The 21903-nt window shown below is 48.8% G+C and overlaps 10 protein-coding genes across 11 annotated transcripts; 7 read left to right on the top strand and 3 right to left on the bottom strand.

Annotated features, from left to right (window-relative positions):
• Window positions 1-14: 14 nt before the first annotated feature.
• On the top strand, window positions 15-2866 carry FOXG_08666 (uncharacterized protein; the record flags this gene model as incomplete). Its single annotated transcript, XM_018387686.1, has 5 exons — window positions 15-191; window positions 445-781; window positions 921-1143; window positions 1515-2638; window positions 2712-2866. The coding sequence occupies 5 exons, from the start codon at window positions 15-17 to the stop codon at window positions 2864-2866; spliced, it is 2016 nt and encodes a 671-aa protein (XP_018245581.1).
• FOXG_08665 (uncharacterized protein) lies at window positions 268-5784 on the bottom strand. The gene is made up of 2 exons (XM_018387685.1): window positions 5326-5784; window positions 268-5269 (listed from the first exon to the last, which is right to left on the bottom strand). Exon 2 carries the CDS (start codon window positions 5232-5234, stop codon window positions 3885-3887), a length of 1350 nt encoding a protein of 449 aa, XP_018245580.1. The 5' UTR covers window positions 5235-5269; window positions 5326-5784; the 3' UTR covers window positions 268-3884.
• A 428-nt stretch (window positions 5785-6212) lies between these two features.
• On the top strand, window positions 6213-7912 carry FOXG_19854 (uncharacterized protein; the record flags this gene model as incomplete). Its single annotated transcript, XM_018400137.1, has 3 exons — window positions 6213-6234; window positions 6300-7256; window positions 7278-7912. The coding sequence occupies 3 exons, from the start codon at window positions 6213-6215 to the stop codon at window positions 7910-7912; spliced, it is 1614 nt and encodes a 537-aa protein (XP_018245579.1).
• A 210-nt stretch (window positions 7913-8122) lies between these two features.
• On the top strand, window positions 8123-8692 carry FOXG_08662 (uncharacterized protein; the record flags this gene model as incomplete). Its single annotated transcript, XM_018387684.1, has 2 exons — window positions 8123-8302; window positions 8351-8692. 2 exons carry the CDS (start codon window positions 8123-8125, stop codon window positions 8690-8692), a joined length of 522 nt encoding a protein of 173 aa, XP_018245578.1.
• Window positions 8346-11685, bottom strand: FOXG_08661 (uncharacterized protein). Its single transcript, XM_018387683.1, has 2 exons — window positions 10020-11685; window positions 8346-9920 (listed from the first exon to the last, which is right to left on the bottom strand). Exons 1-2 carry the CDS (start codon window positions 10102-10104, stop codon window positions 9133-9135), a joined length of 873 nt encoding a protein of 290 aa, XP_018245577.1. The 5' UTR covers window positions 10105-11685; the 3' UTR covers window positions 8346-9132.
• On the top strand, window positions 11042-15038 carry FOXG_08660 (uncharacterized protein). The gene is made up of 2 exons (XM_018387682.1): window positions 11042-11723; window positions 11782-15038. The coding sequence occupies exon 2, from the start codon at window positions 11995-11997 to the stop codon at window positions 14707-14709; it is 2715 nt and encodes a 904-aa protein (XP_018245576.1). The 5' UTR covers window positions 11042-11723; window positions 11782-11994; the 3' UTR covers window positions 14710-15038.
• A 35-nt stretch (window positions 15039-15073) lies between these two features.
• On the top strand, window positions 15074-16560 carry FOXG_08659 (uncharacterized protein). Its single transcript, XM_018387681.1, has one exon. It carries the CDS (start codon window positions 15249-15251, stop codon window positions 16272-16274), a length of 1026 nt encoding a protein of 341 aa, XP_018245575.1. The 5' UTR covers window positions 15074-15248; the 3' UTR covers window positions 16275-16560.
• A 165-nt stretch (window positions 16561-16725) lies between these two features.
• FOXG_08658 (uncharacterized protein) lies at window positions 16726-17496 on the top strand (the record flags this gene model as incomplete). The annotated part of the gene is made up of 3 exons (XM_018387680.1): window positions 16726-16854; window positions 16978-17001; window positions 17458-17496. The coding sequence occupies 3 exons, from the start codon at window positions 16726-16728 to the stop codon at window positions 17494-17496; spliced, it is 192 nt and encodes a 63-aa protein (XP_018245574.1).
• A 485-nt stretch (window positions 17497-17981) lies between these two features.
• FOXG_19853 (uncharacterized protein) lies at window positions 17982-19201 on the top strand. 2 transcript variants are annotated; one of them, XM_018400135.1, is made up of 2 exons: window positions 17982-18274; window positions 18335-19201. In XM_018400135.1, exons 1-2 carry the CDS (start codon window positions 18123-18125, stop codon window positions 18846-18848), a joined length of 666 nt encoding a protein of 221 aa, XP_018245572.1. In that variant the 5' UTR covers window positions 17982-18122; the 3' UTR covers window positions 18849-19201. The 2 variants fall into 2 exon arrangements, with proteins under 2 accessions (XP_018245572.1, XP_018245573.1); XM_018400136.1 differs by having other exon boundaries at window positions 18321-19201.
• Window positions 19202-20099: 898 nt separating this feature from the next.
• On the bottom strand, window positions 20100-21749 carry FOXG_08657 (microsomal epoxide hydrolase). The gene is made up of 4 exons (XM_018387679.1): window positions 21668-21749; window positions 20924-21623; window positions 20466-20819; window positions 20100-20400 (listed from the first exon to the last, which is right to left on the bottom strand). The coding sequence occupies exons 2-4, from the start codon at window positions 21287-21289 to the stop codon at window positions 20227-20229; spliced, it is 894 nt and encodes a 297-aa protein (XP_018245571.1). The 5' UTR covers window positions 21290-21623; window positions 21668-21749; the 3' UTR covers window positions 20100-20226.
• Window positions 21750-21903: the final 154 nt, after the last annotated feature.

Here is a 21903-nt window from a genome sequence, read left to right as displayed (position 1 = left end):
ATTCGTTTGTCATGATGGTCGACCATGACATGTACGAAGATGGCGAGGGAGCCTATGTGACAGCCAGAGCATGGGCCTCAGATGGAGTCGCAATTGTGTCTATGTTTCGCTACAACCCATCTTTAGATGGGTTGGCAGGCATCGACCCATTGCATAGGTGGCCAGCGAGCCACTGTAAGGCCAACGTGGATGTGAGGTTCTGAGTCCTAAATAAGACCAAAGGCTGGAAGAAGAGGAACCGCCTCTCTTCCAAGGCCTTTGGGAAACCTCCCGTCAAGTCTGCGCTTGATCTTGCGATCCAAGCTGCCAAGCAAGCTGGGCAGGCCATCAACAAGGGAGGAACTCTCGAACCAATGGTTTGCACGAGTTGTCTTTGCTGTTTCTCGGGAAGCGACTCATTGTTTTGGGTTAGGCAATTGCACCTATTACTCATGTCTGATGCAGGGTGTAAGTGGGACCCGCCAGACCGGCGAGATACCCCCGTATCTCTGCCAAGTCTGTTACTCGAAGCTCGGGTGGGAGCTGGTTCTTCTGCAGCATGGGTTTGAAGGCGGAATCGAAAGAGAGAAGGCCTGGCTGGAGGCCCAATACGCTGCATTGAAGGCGTTTTGCAACAAGTGGAACAAGATCCCCCAGTTCGCCGCGTTTGTGGCATGGCTGGAAAAGCGACTCGAGGATCGCAAGGGCGACAACGACGACGCAGCTTGGCCTTCAAACCAGGAGGCGTCAGTCATTGATTGGCCAAAGACCATCCGAGACATGGTCGATATACATAGAGTAGGTTCGTTCTAACTGAGCCCTCTATACTACACTAGGTAGCTAACTACTATTGCTAACTAGGAGCCTGCATACAACAGCGGCAATCAAAGAAAACCCCCAGATACTCCCGGGAATAACGTCGAACCCATCGATCAACACAGTTTTACCTCCAAAAAATCCTCCATCAAAAGTTCTTTATCCCAACTTCCTCATCGGGAACACTTTTAGCAACCGTTATCTCAACCGGGTCCGGCTTCGGCTTCGGCGCCGATGTCGTGCTACCGACTCCATTATGTCTTTATTCCCCGCCCGTTTCACCTTACAAATCTTCCCTCTCAAACCTCGACATCTCCAATTCTGCACCAAATATCTTCAAAATGGTGCGTAAGTCTCTCGCGGTCTTGGCGACTGTAGCTGGAGCTTCAGGCTTCACCCTCGGTCCTTTCGGAACTCAAAAGCCCATTGGCCAGAATGAGCATGACTTTAAGTGCGATTTGCCGCCTGTGCTCTCACCCGGAAACGATGGTCTCCCTTCCGCCAGTGAACTATTTGACTCAAAAGATGCTTTTAATAAGCAAGTGAAGCGTCATCAAGCGATTGTGCGCGTTCCGTCAATTTGTTACGATGATCTAGGTGATGTGGATAAAGACGAACGTTGGGCGCCTTTCTACGATTTACATGATGTCCTGGCAAAGACGTACCCAGCCATGTAAGCCACCGAACTCAATTCACAGATTCTTACTGACATGTTTTAGACATAAATATGCGAAGCTGGAGAAGATTAATAAGTTTGGTCTTGTTTACACATTTACTGGAAGCGACGCTTCGCTCAAGCCTTATCTTCTTGCAGCTCACCAAGATGTTGTTCCCGTACCTGATCCATCGACTTGGACGCATCCGCCTTTCGACGCTTACTTTGACGGAGAGTGGCTTTGGGGACGTGGAGCATCGGATGATAAGAACAGTCTTACAGCTCTAATGTCAGCCATTGAGACGTTGCTCACTGAGACGAAATGGCAACCAAAGCGTACTGTGATCCTGGCGTTTGGATTCGATGAGGAGTGCTCTGGTCCTCGAGGCGCTGCTAAGATCGGAGAGTTCCTAACGGAGAGATATGGCGACAACAGTATCCCGTTCATTTTGGACGAAGGTGGTTCGGGTATTCAGCTTATTGACGATACCCTCTACGTTCTCCCCTCGGTGCAGGAGAAGGGCGCCATCGATATCTGGGCTGAACTTCGCGTGAAAGGCGGCCACAGCTCCATTCCTCATCCTCACACAGGAATCGGTATCATGGCCGAGATCATCTCTGCTCTTGAATCCAAGCCCTACGAACCTGCTATCCTCAAGGGAAGCCCTGTCTACAACCATCTTGTCTGCTTGGCACGCCATTCCCCGGATTCTCACACCAAGCTTCATGATCTTCTGAAGAAGGATGATCTGGAGAAGCTGAAGGATGAGCTTCTTCATCTTGATCCCATGGCCAAATTTACTATTCAGACGACACAAGCGGTCGATATTATTCGAGGCGGTCAGAAGATCAACGCCATGCCAGAAGTTGTCAGTCTTGGTGTCAACTACCGTGTTGCACCCCAAGACAGTCTTGACAAGGTACAGGAGCAGTTCGTAAAGAACATTGACGCCGTTATTCAAAAGTACAATCTTACCCTGAGCGCCTACGAGGATGACGCAAAGTCTCAAAACATCAAACCTGGATTTGACTACGATGGTCATCTCAAACTCACAGCGTTCCGCAACTCAGTCACAACGCCCGTATCACCTACCAGCGGCCCAATCTGGGATATTTTCTCCGGAACAATCCAGCATAGTTTTGCTTTCGACGGCGGAAAGGTTGTGCCTGTTGGTGAAATCATGACTGGTAACACCGACACGAGACACTACCTCAGTAAGTACTTGCCATGATGCAAAGGGAATATGCTAATAGGTTATAGACTTGTCACCAAACATTTACCGCTGGACACCGAGTCGACAGCGCGGTTCAGAGAACATTCACACAGTCGACGAGAGGATCAGGATTGAGTCGCACGTGGACATTGTCAAGTTTTACTACGACTTGATCCGCAACTTTGACGCAGCCGATTTCTAGACCCTCAACCCATAGAAGCATCGATTACATATGTAAACTCAATGGCATGATCTCGCGCATCAATGGCCCGAAATCTACCGACAACATACGCTTTCTTCACCGTCTCAACTTAGCTTCAGTCCGGGAACTGCACCCGAGTGCTTTTAACCCCCCACGCTTCTCCACACGAACGCATCGGGCACTTTGTTAGCCATCTCCACATTCTCCTCTTTGCCTGTGTTGGCTATGCTACATATGTATTTTCTGGGTTCATCTTATGACCTGTTCGTGTTGTTCCCCCTCATGAATGAATTGCTTGTGATTCTTGGCGTGAGTGTGTTCTCACTACCTGTTCAGTTGTGCTGCATGTATATCAGTAGTTCTAAGCTTGTACAAGTACCTAATTTGACTTGCATGTAGGCATGTAGTGAAGTACAGGTACAGCACAGACTCGGGCTCCCTCCGAGGACATCAACACCATTACAAACTCAGCTTCTCTTACTTGCTCTTTCACAGCGTCAACTCCACATCCAGATCCAACTGCGGGGTTCCCCACGATTGACAATCCCCATCCAAGCGTCTCTCTTCCAGCTCGTACACCCAGCATATCCCCATTGAACATCCGACACCTCGTGTAAGCATCATCACCCCAAAGCGGCAATGTCCAGCGTGCTCCTCACCAACTTTCACCCCCCATTGGCTACGCACAATCGACCACGAGACACATCTTTTTCCTCACCGGCTTCTGCTGCACACGCGTGGGATTATTAAAAATATGGCCACTTTGCGGGGAATGGTAGTTTCCATGGGGTAATCAGGCATATGATGTATATCTTTCAAGCATTAAATTGGTATTTTTATGTACATCGAAATTATTGCTACAAAACAGCCTGATATGATTGATGGCTGTGTAGTGTATGCCCAACGCCACAACACCATCTCCGTGCTTTGCTTCGAAATAACAGGTATCGTCATCATCAACGTCGTCACCGCTCAATGCAACCTGCTTTTGTCCCCCAGACCCAAAAACATGCTTTTTTCAAAGGGTAACTTCAAGATCCATTACCTCTTGGAACCCCTGTGCAATAGTATCAAGATCCTTCTGAGATGGCGCCACGCAAGGTCGTCTAGGTTCGCCTCCGTACCCGGAAAAGTGTCCCAGTGCTGCCTTTACGCCAACGAATCCAGTCTTGATCGCCGTCCAGTCAGCCTTGGCCACTTTGGCTTGCAGCTGACGGGCTTCTTTCCAGTTTCCTTCTTCTGCAAGCTCTGTGATGCGAACGCATGCTTTGGGGCAGAGGTTGGCAAGGCCTGAGATGGTGCCGTTGGCTCCGACGGCGTGGCCTTGAAGGATGAAGTCTGCGCTGCCGCCTCCGACCCAGAATCCTTCTGGACAATCAGCTGCGATGCGGGCGAGCTTTCCAGTGTTGCCGCATGTGAGCTTGACGCCTACGACGTTGGGATGCTTGGCGATGCTGAGGATCGTGTCGGATGAGAGGTCTCGACCAGCTGCGGCGCCGGGGAAGTTGTACACCAGAAGAGGAATTGGGCTCTTGTCTGCAACGGTGTAGTAATGCTGAATGACTAGATCATCGGGAAGAAGTCCACCGTAGTAGCTTGGAGGTAGAACAAGAGCATGTGTAGCACCAGCCTTGCCAGCGTCTTCACACAGTTCAGTTGTCTCCCTTGTGCTCTGAGCACCACAGCCTGCGATGAGAGGAACACGCGTACCGCTTCCCTCGTGGAAGATGGTATCTCTAGCAACGCGGATGATGGTGGTTCGTTCTGAAGGAGAGAGGTGGGCACATTCTCCGTTGGAGCCGTGGACAACAATACCAGCTACTCCTGACTCGAGAAGCTTGATGATGTGTTTCTCAGTAGCTGAAGTATCGACTTCGTCCTCGGGAGTGAAGAACGCAAGGGTAGGAACGTATACGCCATCGCCGAGGCGCAGCTGAGAAGCCTTGGGAGAGCCCATGGTGGGAGATTCAAGCAATGTCGAAGGCATATGGTATGATATAAGTGCAAAGTATATAAGTGCAAGCAGATTACACGCAGCAAGCAGTTTCTTTTTATACAAGCAAAGCAGAGGAAAACGAAGAAAGGATAGTATGCTGAAGAGGCATTGTTCAAAAGAGGCTGGCGTCAGCTGCTCTTTTATGTCCAACCAAGGACTAGGTATAAGAGTGGCGTCCTTGTCATGAGGTAGCCCATTCTCAGGCTCAGGCTCTTGAGTTCGAGAGAGGCATGGTTCGAAAAGCGTGGGGGTTAGGTCCGGATCCTTGGGTGCGTGGTGAAAAGGCGGGGGAGAGACACGACAAGACATCCGCTGAGCTCCGGCCGAGAGACTCCGGGCCGAACCGGTGACCTCACGCGAGTCAAGAGACATGAAGTGATCGTGGGGGTCTCCAGTGCAGTTTTCTACTGCAATTGAGGGTTTCAATGGATCAATACAGGGGCATTTGAGAGGGATCACTTACACGGAGAGTTACACAAACGCCACCTTTACGAAATGGAAGCAAAGATGTCGAGCATATTGTGAAGGCTGCCATCCATCACAGAGACCAGAAACAAACAGCGATCATCCTCGCAGAAGCAGGTACCGTCCGTTCACAAGTCGCCTGACTACTCTAGCCCCCACGTCCAGCTTGTCCAATAGCACCCGCCAATTGCCGTGTAACCTCAGAGAGGAATGCTGAAGAGAGCGTGGGGGAGCAACAAGCTGAGAGAAGAGACAACGCTAGAAGAGATCTTGTGAATTGGGCATTCTAATTGATGGAATATTCGTGAGGGGGGGAGGGCAGGTGATCGTCGTGATCTGATTGTGGTCTTGGGAAGAGAGCGCAGCGGGCCACTGCAGACCATTTTCCTCACGTGCATTTGACGTGGGGGGGTTATTCTGTGTTTCTTCTCTCTGTTTATGCTGTGTTGTATGAATCTGATCTTCAAATGATGGATGCTGCTATTTTGGTTCTATTTATATCTTGTTTATTTCCGGATGTAGGCGTAGTTGGTGGATTGTGGAGTGGTGGCATTACTCACTGCCGATGCTGGTTCGTTACCCTCATAAAACACCATCTACTGCCGGGATGCACTAGAAATGCAGGTCATCTTGTCATTTTGCATGAGAAAACACCAGCATATTATGATGGGTAATTTGAAACATGGCTTTCGGTAGTCAGACAAGCATACAGATGGTCCCAAGCGGAATTTAATAAATCCGTCTTCAGGGGAAGCTGGCATTGCTTTTTGTTACTAGCCACTTCCTAGCAACGAGGCTGTCCACGTCTCAGCAAACAAACCATCATCAACATCAAATATCAACAGATATCAGCAGAATCAACAAATAAAGTAAAATCTATTCAAAATGCTCTCCCCAGCTTATATGAGTATTTACCAACAATACAAGCCGACAAAGACTCTGTAGCAATATAGCCAGCCAACACTGCTAAAGCGCACGGCCACGACGCTGACGGTGCAGTTGGCGCAGCGGCTCTCGACACTCTGAAGAAAAGGAAGAAGAGCAAAGGAAATGGAAAGGGCAAAGGACCTAGCAGAGCTAAGAACAAGAAAACACAGGAGAAGCAAGACCCTAGCACAAAGAAATATGTCATCAGAGTTAGGGACTTTGAGGCTATGGCGAAACATGTTGCCGAGACGAATGCTGTTGCGGTTCCTCATCGGACTGCTGTAGCTTTGGAGAGAGGTATCTGGGGTGTGTTAAACGCATCTGGTTATGTTGATTCCAGTCTTGCTGATATTATTTATAGCTCGACGATCATTCTCTCAGAAGCTCACAGAGAGCGGTGCAAGAAGGGATCGTCGCTGGTGCTTCTTACTCTCATTTCGTTGAGGCCCTGGAGAAAGTCCGCGGCTATCTCAAACCCATTATGGAAGCTGGTCTTTTCAAACCAGATGATCTCGACAAAAAGACAGATGTCAAGACAAACCACACCGCAAAGGGCATGTTTGACGTCCTCGGCGTCTACACCCTTTTCAGAAGAATTCCTCAACGCTCCTGACATCACTGCTACACCTACACCTGAAACCCAATACACCGTCGAGGAAGAGGTCACCTGGGAAGATGCATTCTTCGCTTTCACCACGCTTCTCCGCGACTATGATTATCTCAGCCAAGAGATTCATTCGCTCTGGGAGAAGTACGCCAATGGTGAACTTGATCTTGCCACTGTGGCTCTAGCTACCAACACAGCGTTTGAGTTTGCCCACAGCATGGAGATGGACATCAAGAAGGTGATGGACAAATTCGGCGGCACAACTGTTTTCGCGCAACTGTGCTTCAACGCAGCTTGTGAGGGGCTAGGAATCGACAAGGAAAGGAATAGCCCAGGCGCAATGTATAACCTTGCGGCTTACGACGTGGCCAAGGTCCTGACTCTAGACATCATGGGTCTTTTCAAGAGCTAAGTAGATCACAACCGTGACACTGTCATACCTGGAAGCTACAACGGCGCCTTTGGTTGGTATAAAGAGAGGCTCCGTGCCGGTGGCGGAAATAACACTGAGAGGCGGAATCGGGACAAGACGGCCCTGTCTGAGATTTTCCCGGGTTTTCACTTCCTTAACACAACCCCTGGTCAAGGTGACGTGGAGGACGAGCTTGTCCGCGGCATAGGCGCTGCGTTCAAAGAAAAGAAAGAGAACCCTCGTCTCTGGATATCGTGTGCTCTTCAGATGTATCTCGACATTGTCCAGGGTCTTGGAGAGTCCGTCGGACGCGGGTATGAGCAGTTCAAGCAGGAGAGTCTGAAGATCCAAAAGGCTCTTGTTGATCTTCCTAAGACGGCTGAGCGCAGGCAAGTCCTCCAAGTAGCGACGCGCTGGAACCACGACCCTATCTATGAGACGAACCAGTCGATGATGGATTTCGGTGCTATGGCTCACAGTGATGATAATGCGGCGTTCCCGTTTCTTCGTCGGAACCCCATATACTGCGGTCTTTTGATCCATCACACGCGATCTATGCTGCATGTCAATGGTGTCAAGGCTGCTGCGCCCAGCAGAGGTCTTATGACTACTACACAACTGTACCAAGCCCTTCGATAATAGGGTCGTATTCCCGAAGGCCAAGCGTGGGAGGATCTCGAGGAGTTCTGGGGATACCAAGGCAACCCGTGCTTCTTCGTTGGAAATCCGTCCAAGGACCTTGAGGGCTACTACAAGAACTACTGTCTCTGCCTGGGCACTTCACTCACCCATCGGGCACCGAACAGGCGGAGCGCCAAGCTTACCGAACATAAAGGCATTGCACCAAACATGAAGTTCGATGGCTGGGTGTCCCTTTCGTTGGACAACCGTATTTGTGTGGATAATCCCCGTGAGCCTTGGACAATTACTACTGTTGGAGAACTCTTGACGGAGTGTCGTAAGAAGGCAATCATGGATGGCAAGGGTCATATACAGGAGGACCTGAAGCAAAGGGCCAAGGAGGCCAATGTAAGCCCTGATAAGTCCCTACAGCAAGCTTTTATTAACAGATCCCAGCTCGAGGCAGTGCCAAAATCTCCAAGTGGTCTCATCGAACAGCTCGCCCAAGTCGTCAACAGCGAAATCCCCCGTATCAGCTTCAAATTCTTCACCATGCACAACATCGCCTGGTCCCTCCTAACCGATCTAAAGCGCGCCCTCACCGCCGGAGTTGGCCCCGAGTTCCTCACCTACGTACCTTCCGAGGACCAACTGCCCTTTGTAGTAGGCTACGTCTCCTCGACGGCCGCGGGGCACGGGAGCTCCGATGCCCGAGAGCGCAGCGTGGGAAATGATAGGTTCCTCGACGTCGCCACAGAAGCCATGGACGAGTTTTTATACGAGGGTAAAGGAAACTAAGGAGGCGAGGGATGCGGAGGTTGGGCCGGAGGATGTTGAGGATGTTGATGTTGATGGGTCGGAGTTGTGGGGGTCAAGGAAGCTCAAGATGGAGCAGATGAATCGGGATGGACACTTGGGGGGAAGGGCGAGTAATGCTGATATTGCGGAGCTTATGAAGCTTTTGAAGATGATGGGTTGATGATGATTGGAAGGTTATGAGTTCAGGAAACGATGGGATGTGTCTCTTGTATATGACAGGTCTGCTACAGGAATGATATGAATAAGAGTAATGATGCACGAAAGTTAGTGTTGAACAGACTACCCTTAGCATAACTTGCATGTGAGTAGCCTGGTGCCTGAATTCCCGGATGCCCTTAACAACAGGACAAGAAAGTTTCTATGATACAATACAAATACACGATCCTCATTGACCAAGTAATCAACATAGTCAAGCTCGACTAAACACGTCCTCCAAGTCGAGTCTTCCACACCAGATAACCAGCATATCCCACCACACCCGTCAAGGCCAGCCTGCCCACAGCCGCCAGTAGATTCTGATTCGCCCTCTCCATGGTCTTCTTCTTCATGACCTTGCTATTCCTTCTAAACGTCTCGCCGTCATTGAGATGTGGAAACGGTGCCTCCACCGTCTTGCCTGTCACAGGGTCCTGAACCTCTGGTACAGGAACACCAAGATACTCACACAGCGGTCCCCAGCCCTCTGTGATGGTATACTCGATATACCGATCCGCTGGAATTCTGTCATGGAATTCCTGGTATTGCGCTTTGTACCATGCAATTGCCTTCTCCTTATCATTTCCGTGGTCATACTTCTGAACCAGAGATCTCATCGATTTGCTATACTTTGCCATATATTGAAGATTTGTATCAAGGAAAAAACAATAAATCATACTGAGTTTAGCCAAGAAGCCCTTTGGGGTGGTTATCAAGTAGATACTATTAAGCACGCTCTCATACCACTTCTCAGGGTCTCGGTTCATGATAATGACTTTAGCTTCAGGGTACAGCTCCGCTAACTCAGGACCAAAGAACGCAGCGGGAACATCACACACAGCTTGACAATCGCCGAGCAAATGATCCCAGTCTGCGCGGGTAAAAGTCCCCTTATCGGCGTACTTTGCTTCCATAGCACGTACCCATTCAGGGGCCCGGGTGGGATTGTTGAAGAGAGTTTGCATGTGGTAACAATCGTGGAAACCAAGCTGCCACAGAGCGTTACGAATACCTGTTGGTCTGTTTCAGCTCACATTTTCGGGTAGTAGATTACGCGCGTAATTGTTGAGAGGGGGGGCTTATCAACCCCCTGAGATAGAGCAAAACGTACTCAACGTTCCTGTGCGATGGACGCCACAGACGATGACGCGCATTGGCACGATGCGATCAGGGATGGTGTACGTAGACGTCGACATTGTGATGTTGTTTCGCGAGATGACGATGTTTCAATGGTGATGCAGGGAGATTATTGATGCCCAGATCTTCAAGGGTAGAAAGAGTATCCGTAAGTGATGGCCTAACCTATTTCGCTTCGCGTCAAGTGAACGCGCTTGGGCGTCTGTCTCGGTGAGTTTGACCTTGACTCAAGGTGTAGACCCAATGAGACTGAAGCTTGTTTATAGGGGATGCTTATCATGCCGCTAACCAGACTTGTAATACGTTGAACAACTAACTACTGGAACTAACTGAAAACTCTACAAGAATAGAAACAAGATTATTGATGGTGATGAAATTATTAGAAACAGACACAATCAGATTTGGTATCGTGTCTAGAGCTTTCTAGTCCAAGCTTGGCTTTTCTCTATCGGCGCTATGATCCGCTGATGGTGGATGCTCCGGACAAGCCGGTATCGGGTGGATCTCAAGATATGCTCCATTAATGGAGCAACATCAAGTATGAGCCCTTGTTCAATAGGTTGGAGCCCAAAGAGCCTCTAAACTCTAACATGTGATTACAAGGAATGCTAAGTTATGGATCTGGTGGTGTTCAGTCGAGATGCTCCGTACTGACTCACCATTCAGCGATTGAACATTACGCGTCAGAATACGAACCCTCAGTCGATTATGAATGTGGGAGGACAAGAGACAACAAGTGACCGCCTCTGTCAGTATCTGCATCTGCACGTCAGTTCGCATGTCAATCACACCAATCAAGGAAACCAAGAGTGTCGATCAACTGCCAGCCCTGCATGGTCAACGTGGAAGGTGATTCTCTGGCCTTCTTCAGCAGAGCAAAGATGGTGTGTACTAAAAATGAACCATCTCGGAAATATTGTCAATAGTCAGAGAGCCTCAATTCCAAATGTCAAAGCCAGTCCTCTCTAGCGCCCAACCGGCCCCTAACCGATCGCTGCAGGGCTGTCCTGTAGCTGCAGAGCCCATCGTCCCCTGAAGCACAGGGCACTTCAAGGTCTCAGCGGCCGGCACGTGGCGGTGGAAGAAGCCCGTTGGAAGCTCTCCCCGTCTAGCTCTGGCTTCTAATTATTGTACCGGCAGTCCGGGTGCAGTGAGTGAGGTCCTTGCTTTTTATCTCACACCCTCCCCGAACGAGTAATCCGAGCGTTTGCTTCTTTTTTTCATGATAACCAAGACACTTTAACCGGACCAATTGAAGGGCGAGTAGCAGACATGATGAGACTGATCCAAGACGACAGGTCTGAAGCGAGGATTGGCCTGCGTGGGTTGAGCAAGGGAAGAAGAAAATAGTTTGCTTGGTTTGAAGAGAATTCCAGTGTATTGAGTATTTTCATCATATATGACGAGTGTTTTGGCATTTAATGAGGGTGAGATAAGAAACAATTTTCATGACTCGACGCAAAAACACCAAAAATGATATCGCCAGTACCAATACCAATCCAACAACATACCACGAATGCTATGACGAGCCCTTTATAGGCTCAGAAACCAAGGAAACAAGCACACCATCATCATCATATCCATCAACTTATATAGCATCATCGCAGAGTTAATCAGTGAACTAAACCTGGCGTGTCCCGTCTCGGGCTTGCTCTCGGCGACCCACAGTCCTTATCACGCAAGTTTGCCGCCCCCGTAGCCACAACACTACAGAGAAAAAACTTATACAGGCCCAGTTTTGTTTTTCTTGTTCTCGCCCCGGAGCGAGAGTATACACACACAGACAGACACAGAATAGTATGTAAATCATGCCCCCCTTGATCGACAACATGATCAATCCTCCAAACTCAGTTTTGCCCTCGAGGGGCCCAGTCCTTTAAAACAAGAGCAACTCGCTTTCCCCAATTTCCAGACCCGATATTTTCTTATCATAAAAATATTCATTCGTTATGCTATCTGAACAGAACGATAGTGGGAGTGGGAGCGGCGGGAGACCTAGCCAGGTACATACTCCCCTCCGCAGGGAAAAGAAGCGAGTAGGCTTCCACTCCAGCAAAGAATCCTCCGGAGAAAGCAGCGACTCAACAACACACCAACAGCAAACACGACAGCAGCGTCAAGATGAAGGTGTTTTCTCACCAGCAGGTTCACCAAAACTAGCTCCCGGGGAATTACCACCTAATGCACCAGATGCTTACGAACTAAGCCTTGCTCTCACAAAGATCTTGTCCGCCGAGCAGGAGAAGAAACGACAGGTTCAGAATCTCGCACCAGATACCCCAGATGTAGGACCAAAGAGGCCGAGACCTGCGCTGAGGAGAAATACGAGTTATGATGATCCTAATGAGAGGGAGAAGGCGGATCAGGCGGAGTCGAGGACGACGGAGAGACAGTATCGATCTATGGCTGATGCTCGACAGAGAGCTGATCGGTTAGCTGTTTCTGTGGGGAGTTACTCTGCCCCTGGGTCGCGACGAGGATCGCTTGACCTCGAGGAAGTTCCTTCGTTTAAGCCACTGATTGAGGACTATGATAATCCAAAGGGTTCACCGCCAGCTGGGTCGAATACCATTGAAGATGCAGGATATTTCGGTCTTCGACAACGCATAGCCAACTCTGATCGTTTTCAGCATCACGCTGCGGCTGAGAATCTGGTCAGATCTCATACCCGCAAAGGAAAACGGGATTTGTTCACACAGCATCCCAACGGCGGACCGGCATCTGGTACAGCTACACCCGTTCTTCAACAAGCATACGCCCACGACTACGTTCCTCGTCCGGACCAATATCGCGGCGGTATTCTCTCCTCACTGCTTAAGTTGTATCACGATGATAGAACACCAGGTAGTGGAATGAACACGCCCAAGGACACGGGTACACCACTCATGTCGCCTCGTAACTCACCACCTATATCTCGCCCTGGATCATCTAATGGAACGCCTCCTATTCGATCACCGCCTCGCTCACGACCGACGAGCGGTTTGTTCAATTACCACAAGAACAGACACTCGACGTCTTCGCTTGCACTTACGGAGTTGATGAAGTCTTCTTCTATGTTTGCGGCGCCAGCTTCAGCGAATATCTCTGATAAGTGGGCTGAGAAGATTAAACAACAACCGCCTCCTCCTAAGAAGCGCGACAAGGCTCGGATTACTATTCATATTGCGGGTATTATCCAACGACATCGGTATCTACTCAAGCTGTGTAGAGCTCTTATGATGTATGGTGCGCCTACACATCGATTGGAAGAGTACATGACCATGTCATCCCGTGTCCTCGAAATCGAAGCTCAGTTCTTGTACCTCCCTGGATGTATGATCATCAGTTTCGATGATAGCACTACACATACCACTGAAGTCAAGCTCGTTCGTGTACCGCAGGGTATCGACCTCGGACGTCTTAGAGACGTACACAACATTTACAAAGAAGTTGTCCACGACAAGATCGGCGTTGAAGAAGCGACAAAACGACTGGACGACGTCAACGCACGAAAGGATAAATACAACGTCTGGATTCGAGTATTCCTATACGGTGTCGCATCAGCTTGTGTGGCGCCCTTCGCTTTCCAAGGTCGATTCATCGACTTGTCTATTGCCTTCTTTCTGGGATGTATCGTTGGCATTCTTCAACTTGTCTTGGCACCTAGCAATGAACTGTACGCCCACGTCTTTGAAGTTTCGGCCGCCCTTATCACGTCGTTCTTCGCTCGAGCATTCGGCTCTATCCAAAATGGCAAACTGTTCTGCTTCAGTGCACTAGCACAGAGTAGTATCGCCTTGATTCTTCCAGGGTACATGGTCCTCTGTAGTTCTCTCGAACTTCAAAGTCATAACCTCGTCGCCGGTAGTGTACGTATGGTGCATGCTCTCATCTACACTCTCTTCCTCGGATATGGTATCACAATCGGTGCTTCGCTCTACGGCATGATTGATAGCAACGCAACGAGTCGCTCAACATGCGATAACCCTCTTGGACGGGAATGGTACTTCCTCTTCGTCCCTGGATTCACCATGTGTCTCTGTCTCATCAACCAAGCCAAGTGGAAGCAAACTCCCGTTATGGTCGGGATGGCTTTAGCTGGTTGGTCAGTCAACAGTTACTGCGCCGAATACTTTGGAGGAAACGGCCAAATCTCCAATATGCTGGGTGCCTTGACGATTGGTATTCTTGCAAACTTGTACTCTCGAATGGGACGGCATGTGGAGAATGGATACCTGGACTTTGTCGACTGGTGGAAGCTCAGGGTTCGACCACGATATACCAAGAAGAGAATCGACTCGGACTCCTGGTCCCTCCCAACACTCAACGACCCCGAGTCTCGACCCGGAACACCAGAGAAACACCAAGAGCCCGAGAAGAAGCCCCGCAAGGTCGGATACAGTCTCGCAGCTGCGGCTATGCTTCCAGCCATTTTTGTGCAGGTTCCCTCTGGTCTTGCAGCAGGAGGTTCTCTGTTGGCCAGTATCACTATGGCTGATGAGATCACCAAGAACGGAACAAAGGTAGCATCTGACATGAACACGATGGGTAATCTTGAAGGAACTGCGTTCAATGTGTTGTTCAAGGTTATCCAAGTTGCCATTGGTATCAGTGTCGGTTTGTTCATGAGTGCACTAATCGTCTACCCATTGGGTAAGAGACGAAGTGGACTGTTCAGTTTCTAAGCTGAACGCACATTCATTTTTATACTGCATTTCATTATGGTCATAATATTAGAGCGTCAGTTGTTTCAGGATGGCTTATCACAGCGAATATACAAAAGCAACAAGGGAAATTGCTTGGAGTTATTGTTTTCTTTGTCATATTGGAATTGGGATTGAAGCGACTGGCGCAAAGCAAGCGATGGGTTTCCTTTTTACAATCATACACAGATAAACAGAACTATAGATACGGGACGGTAATGACCGGGATGAACAGGATATACAGCGCTGATATAATAATAATTTTTTTCTACTGAGAAATTGGCTATTTTTATTCTTTAAAACATGTCGTGTTGCACAAGTTGGAATCACATGGAATTTGAGACTCGATCTCGATTCTCAACTGATGATTCAGTGACGTCAGACTTCCCAACACCCAACCTCTCATTCCACCACCTTCACTTACTACCCTCCACCAACAGCTTCTCGAACACAACACAAATTCTAGCCTCAAATTGGCCAAACCTTCTTCACTTCATCAGCCAACGGCCAAAACCGCAGGCATGAAGATCCGTTCATCTCGCATCTCAGGCTCAATAGCAAAAGCCATAAGCCAACGCCACGGCAAGTCAAAGAAAGGCATCATAAAAACCATAATCGCCTTCTTCCGCCTCTTTCGTCTCCTCCTAACACGCTATCGCTCCATCGACTTTCTCGCTTTGCGCAAAGAGGTCTGGCAACTTGATGAAGATGAATATCACGAGTCTTTCCAGACAGATGGAGAAGACAATGCTGAGCTCATACCCATTGGCGATCTAGGGTACAGCGGCTCTACGTTTTTCACGACGGCTAATGAGAAGTATCTCATCAAATCGCTGCCAAGACGCTTTGAGCATGATTTCTTCGTGAAGGAGTTGTTGGATCCGTATGTGGGACATATGAAGTTTCAACCACATAGCTTACTCGTCAGGATCACGGATTTGGTGGTCTCGTCGCAGGCGAGTATTGGTGGTATGATTGGTGCTGCGCCGACACATCATATAGTCATGGAGAATCTACTGTATGGAAAACCAAAGGGTGATGAGGGAAAGAAGTGGGAGACGTACGACCTCAAGCCAAACGATTACTTCTTTCCAGAACGAGATATCGCAGACGGTGCTCTTGTTCCAGACAGCGTTATAGAACGCCTCGTCGATGAATTTCCCGACAAAGTCCGTGTTACACACCAAGCCAAACAAGAGCTTATATCACTACTCTTCGCGGACTCTGCACTCCTCGCCTCACACAACGCAGTGGACTATTCCCTGTTTTTAGTACGATACCCGCAAGGCATGGAAGTTCCAGTTGTGGAATCAGATGCTGGACACTGGCGAAGGGGTGTTGATGATGTGGATGGGAAGTGGACGTATCGATGTGTTGTGCTGGACTTTTTCTGGGCGAAGCATGCTTTCCAGGCGAGGGCATTAACGAAGATTGTGAAGATCTTTAACAAGGTTGCGCATAAGGGACCGATGAGCATCACAGCGGATCCGGAGGAGTATAGGGAGAGGTTTATGAAGATGGTGGATGAGATGGTCGTTGAAGGGTAAAGACGCAGTATGGGTTTGATGGTTCATTGTTGCTTGCGGTTTGTGAAAAGCATGGAGTCGGAAGGGATCGTTTTGTTTCTTGATGATGATACCACTTGTCCCTCATGGCGGATAAGAGTCAACTTTGTCACGAATAATGTCTAATGCTCTCAGTTATCTCGTATGTTTGAAAAATATCAATGAGGGTCTTTGCAGTCAACCTGTGAATGATCGTTCGTGTAATAAAAAAGCCAGTTGAAGAGTGATAACCTCAGTTGTCTTGTCCTCGGATCCACTCAGTTGACACTATTCCCAAACTACTTTAGTCTTTACATGACTTTCAATTATTGACATTTCCTGAATATCGACTTCATATCGGGAATATCTACGATACGGTCGATACTGGAATATAAACATGTACGATAGAAGAGAATGACAAGTATAAGTCCGTACATGTTGAGTTGTTGTTATCATGGATGGTCACCACCAAAACTCTATCCTGAAACTTAGCCCACCCGAGATTAGAGAGCATGAGATTGAAAGGCATTTTCACTGCGCGGACTGCAATCGTCAGTTTATGAACACGAATAACCTCCGGATGGTAAGCTGATACCCAGTAGTTGATTGAGTTATTGTTAATTCGTTCAGCATTTAAACCCCAAACTTCATCGCGTATCAGCAGTGAAATGCCCATACTGCAGAGTCACCTGCAACACAGCAACAGGTCTATCCCACCATCTTGAGCGAGGTTCGTACCCTCGTATTCCCATGGATCGCAATAAACTCTACTACTACATCAAGAATCGCGATCATCGCAATCTCATCACGAACAAAGGGATAGCATGGTACGGTGAGGAGATATATACTATCAACCCAACTGCAGCGTAGAACCCCTGGCCCAAAGCCTTCGAGTGTTATCTATGCCACAAGCTGCACATGACCCTAAATGCTCTGAAGAAGCATCTGGAGTCGCCGAGACATCAGCAGAGTTTGTATCACTGTATGAAACGATCTTGTGGAAAGGAGTTTAAGACGTTGGCGGAGCTGATAAATCACCTTGAGAGCGAGATTTGTAAAATAATGCGTTTTCAGCAGGTGCAGAAGAGCATTGCTACTATTGTTGATCCGCATAAGATGATAGCTTTGCCATGAGGGGGATGTGAATGCTCGGTGTTAACGTTGTATCTGGTGTATTTTGCTTTAGGCTGAGGAATCGGTAGTCGATGAGAAGACGCTGATCTGAGGTCGATTTGGAATTTCATATTATATCTGTTGTATAATAGTAATTATATTCGGGTCTTTTTGAGCTCGCATACTACCTGCATCTTCTTTGCCCTTGGGGGGTCTGAGTGACTAGGCCTCGGGGAGCAAAAAAGCTTAGGACCTCTACTCTAAATGACAAAAGTAGTTAGGTAAGTTTAGTATCAACTTAGGAGGGTTTTAGATTGCTCATTTTCATCACTTAGGATAAAGGTTTCAAGTTTTCTTGCCTCCCCTAGCTAGGCTCACCAGAACTGCACTGTAGTTCAAAGAACACTGCTGAATACGCACTCCCAGGACAGCGAGCCTTGGAAGGATCGGATGGCTCAGTTCTCAGGAGACAAAAGCCACCCGACCTGCACCAAATTGTTCCTGCCACGCCAGCCTTGATCTCATCACGTGCGCCCATAATTCGGTGCCTCTTCCTTTCCTTTCAACCCCTCAACTTCGACTTTTCTCACCTGCACAACACCATCTTCCAAACTTCACTCCCATTTGCAGAAAAGACATTCAACCCTTTCTCTGAAGCTACCAAGTGCAAAATGTACTCGTGCGGGACTTGCTAGAGGCAGTTCCCTGCAGGAGAGCACTCCCGCAACCAACACTGTAATGCAACAGGGCACTATACACCTGAATGGGAATGCGACTCTTGTGGTGCCGGTTTCCATACCCACAAGCAGTGTATGGACCATATGGTCAACTCCTGCTTCTACTGTTGCCACTGCGATCAGCAGTTCTCGAGCTGGCATGCTATTAGCCAGGTTTGTTTACCACAAGGAACGGGAGAGTTAACGCTGACTGTGGTAGCACTTGAACTCCAGACGGCATCAAGGAATGAGCTACTCGGGTGTTTCAACCTATCAAAAAGGAGTCTCTTGCCCCTTCTGCAAGGCATACTACCAAGCTGCCAGTGGTATTGTTCACCATCTCGAGCGCGGATGTTGCCCCAACGCACCTCTGGACCGCGACACGCTGTATCAAGAGGTCAGACGACGAGACCCTAATGGCTTCGTCTGCAACAAGCTTCTTGAATGGCACGGAACAGTGTCTTACCATGCAACCTCTCTCGCCTGCAACTCACGCTATGGACAATACGAGTGTTACTTCTGTGGCGACTTGTTTAGACAGCTGTCGAGCCTGAATCAGCACCTGGCCTCACCACGACACCAGCAAGAGCTCTATCACTGCCCAAACAGAAAGTGCCTTAAGGAATTTACAACTCTAGCTGGTATGGTCAACCACTTGGAGAGCGAATCATGCCGCTTCCTGCGATTCGGGGCTGTTCAGAATGGTATTCGGGGCTTCTTCTCTTCGGATCGCTTGATTGCGTTCTGAAGGACAACTGGAGTGCATATTGATGCTCGATTAAGGGAAAGAAATCACTGGCATCTCTTACAGGAACACATGAAAGCTGGCTGGTATTAAGTCATGGTACAGTGGTCTAGGAGATGAAAGAGAAACAAACTCGGACTTGAGTTGACCTCGTGGCACAGCCACCCATATGGTAGAACGGGATATTATCAATGATGAAAGAGTCATGTACCATTACCATTCAAGGAGTGTCAATGACACCCGGGTTGTCACATAATCATCTGGTCATATCATTCACTCATTAGCAGAGTCAGCAAGGAAGTCCATCTGCTGTTTGTACACAACTTAGCTTTTACAAATACTTGCTTCTTTTTCTGCTTCTTTTTCATCTCCGACGACATTTCTTTTGTCGTTGACTGGTGTCCTGACTCATTGAAGCAAATGACTCTGCCACTCACAGACGCCAAAAGTAATATGAGCAATCACAATACGACATCGAGTTGCGTCAAAACTGAGGCTGACATTTTATATACTAAATAGGTATGATGCTGTGGCAACACGCAATAAAAGCTAGCGGCTGACAATGATCGGCAACCACCTGACTCGCACCAATGTAGCCGATATGAACAATGAAGCAAACGCGGAATCGCAATGGCTTCCGCTGAAGCACGCGGATGATATTAAAGCTGTGGGTTCACATATAACTAAAGCATTCAAGCGTGGATTCATAGGTTGAACGGAAGTCTTGAGGCTCATCCGCGTGCTTAGTCTGGTGCGCTATCAAAAAGGGACTTGGACCAAGGCTTCAGGCTCATCGGACCTTTTGAGGCGAGAAGAAAGGTTACATCGATGGCTTGGCCTTGTATCCGGCGATTGATAGTTCAGGGTCCGTCGAAGAAAAATTTTATTATTTCCGTGCTTGGCCGTGGTAGTCGACTTCTTAACCATAAGCAGTTACTCTGCTCTATCATAGCGATACCCGGATACTCAGATAAGAACATACGATATCAAGCAAATGACTTTTACTCACGGGACTTGTTCCCTATTTCAACAACGGGCCATCAACAAATTAACAGGCACTCGATGCAAGGACCCGACCCCATCGGAAAATTCTTCACATAAGCTTCAGCCTCATACGTTCTTTGCTCAGGAACTCGAACCATATTGGATGGAGCCACTAACTCATAGTTCGACGCCGTCCCGCCCGTTGGGTAAACCCTAGTGCCCGGCCCCATACTCGTCGGCAAACTTGTTAAACCCGTGTCCGGGGATGACTTTGTTGAAATAACCAACACTCCAAGTTAAGTCCGGATGACAGTAACTGTGGAGGATGTTGGGGAAACCCTTGGTCATAGCAATCAAGTATCAATTCATCGAGAGCTATGTTCTATTCTATCTTATCTTAAGCATACTTGTTCACCATCTTGAGAATGGCCTCGTTAATCTCCTTGGGGTTAGTAGCGCTCAGGTAATGGCCACCACCCTCGACAAGCTCAAGCGTAGCCTCAGGGCTTGAAGTGAAGAGCTTGATATGCTCAGCAGGAACAGTCGTACCAAACACAGGATCGGCAGTGCCCTAATAACAATGATAATTAGTCTCCGCTTAAGTCAGTGGAGGTCAGCGTATTCTATTTCACTCACCTGAAGCCAGTAAACGGGGCACTTGACGTCTCGCAAGCGGAGAAGCAGACCATCCCTCTCAAAGAGGTTGACAACGGCGATCCGCAGCTTCTTTCGGCCCTCGTCTCCGCGATAAACCTGCTTGAGCGTCCCGTCCCAAAACGCGAGCGTTTCAGGAGATGGGTTGCTTCCGAAGCCTACCGACGAAACGAGACCACGCCAAACGTCATCGACGACAAAGTCAGGCGTGGGCGTAGTGCTGTGCCAGTTCTCGTAGAAGGGACCGAGCTGCGTCTTGGGGTCCCAGCAGCCTTTCTCGCGAGACTCGGCGGACTCGTAGTCCATGGACGTGCCAAGTGGGAGAACGCCGAGGATCTGTTCAGGTGGAACGGGTGTGTAAGTCAGGGGGTTTTAACGTAACCGGGTATGAAAAAAGGCCACTACCGAAGGTGGACTTGTACTTCTTGAGAGAAACGTACCTTTTCAGGGGCTAGAAGAGCCATGCGAACGACGATCCAGCCGCCAGCGCTTGTTCCCAGGGCAAAGGCCTTGTCGACGCCAAGAGCTTCCATGACCTGGAGGTTCATGATGGCTGAGTCCCAGTAGGTGAAGTGCTCTGACTTTGAGCTTGTGGCGCCATGGCCGAGGGGTTCAATGGCGAGAAGGTTGACCTTGTCAGTAAGTTCTTGAGCAGAGAACTGTGCTTCAAAGAGAGATGATGCGGTGCACATGGAGTTGACGAGCACAAGGGTAGGTTTGCTAGAGTCGATTCCAGAGCCCGAGACACGATAGCCGGCATCGATGCCTCCGAGGTGGGGAACCTTGATAGTAGATTTGGCAGCCATTTTTGCAAAAGTAAACAAGATGTTCAGTTACGGCACAGTGTTGGTGTGAGTTAACTGTTCCTGGTGTGAGAGATGGAGAGGTAGATAGATTTCTTGGTATGATTCCCAAAAGGAAGAGCTAGAGAACTGGGCTATGTACTTCTCATGACAACCCACCGATGGAAACGTGTGTTGTACCTAGCGACGATCAGGGGGGTAGGACATGCGCAGAATTGAGTCGGTGGCCAGACCTTGATCCGCAAGGGGTTACTTCTCCGTGCGATGAACGGCACCGTTCCGCGCCGGACTCGAGCGGAACCGGCGGGAGGTCCGCATGGAGAAGAGTCTAAGAAGTCTATTGTGATCAGACACTGAGAGCGTTTAGAAAACGGGACGGACCGTAGAGTTTATTCTGCCATGTACTCTTCACCAACAACTGACTGTATGTTGAAGACATCACATACTTTTGGTGTGCGGAATTACTATGCAGGTATTGTTTCGTTTCACACGTTTTTTTGTTCCTCGGCATTCCCCACAGTCTGAAAGTCATTGGTGAGAAATACGTTAGAGTGCTGACAGGCACAGGGATTAAACACCGACGCCACGGCGCAGGAACGACTATTCCCGAAGCCAAA

The sequence above is a fragment of the Fusarium oxysporum genome, chromosome 2 (assembly GCF_000149955.1).
Source record: "Fusarium oxysporum f. sp. lycopersici 4287 chromosome 2, whole genome shotgun sequence".
NCBI classification, from domain to species: Eukaryota; Fungi; Ascomycota; class Sordariomycetes; order Hypocreales; family Nectriaceae; genus Fusarium; species Fusarium oxysporum.
The sequence above is the reverse complement of the archived record's forward strand: the minus strand, read 5'-3'. Positions and strand labels throughout refer to the sequence as shown.

Excerpts from the sequence above, each read along its gene's own strand:
- FOXG_08660 (XM_018387682.1), top strand. The coding sequence starts at position 11,995 with ATGCTATCTGAACAGAACGATAGTGGGAGTGGGAGCGGCGGGAGACCT.
- FOXG_08659 (XM_018387681.1), top strand. The coding sequence starts at position 15,249 with ATGAAGATCCGTTCATCTCGCATCTCAGGCTCAATAGCAAAAGCCATA.
- FOXG_19853 (XM_018400135.1), top strand. The coding sequence starts at position 18,123 with ATGCAACAGGGCACTATACACCTGAATGGGAATGCGACTCTTGTGGTG. Across the intron at positions 18,275-18,334 it reads GCTGGCATGCTATTAGCCAG|ACGGCATCAAGGAATGAGCT; the intron begins GTTTGTTTACCA and ends CTTGAACTCCAG.
- FOXG_08661 (XM_018387683.1), bottom strand. The coding sequence starts at position 10,104 with ATGTCGACGTCTACGTACACCATCCCTGATCGCATCGTGCCAATGCGC. Across the intron at positions 9,921-10,019 it reads CCATCGCACAGGAACGTTGA|GTATTCGTAACGCTCTGTGG; the intron begins GTACGTTTTGCT and ends ACAGACCAACAG.
- FOXG_08657 (XM_018387679.1), bottom strand. The coding sequence starts at position 21,289 with ATGGCTGCCAAATCTACTATCAAGGTTCCCCACCTCGGAGGCATCGAT. Across the intron at positions 20,820-20,923 it reads CTCTTCTAGCCCCTGAAAAG|ATCCTCGGCGTTCTCCCACT; the intron begins GTACGTTTCTCT and ends CCACCTGAACAG. Across the intron at positions 20,401-20,465 it reads GCCCCGTTTACTGGCTTCAG|GGCACTGCCGATCCTGTGTT; the intron begins GTGAGTGAAATA and ends CATTGTTATTAG.
- FOXG_08665 (XM_018387685.1), bottom strand. The coding sequence starts at position 5,234 with ATGTCTCTTGACTCGCGTGAGGTCACCGGTTCGGCCCGGAGTCTCTCG.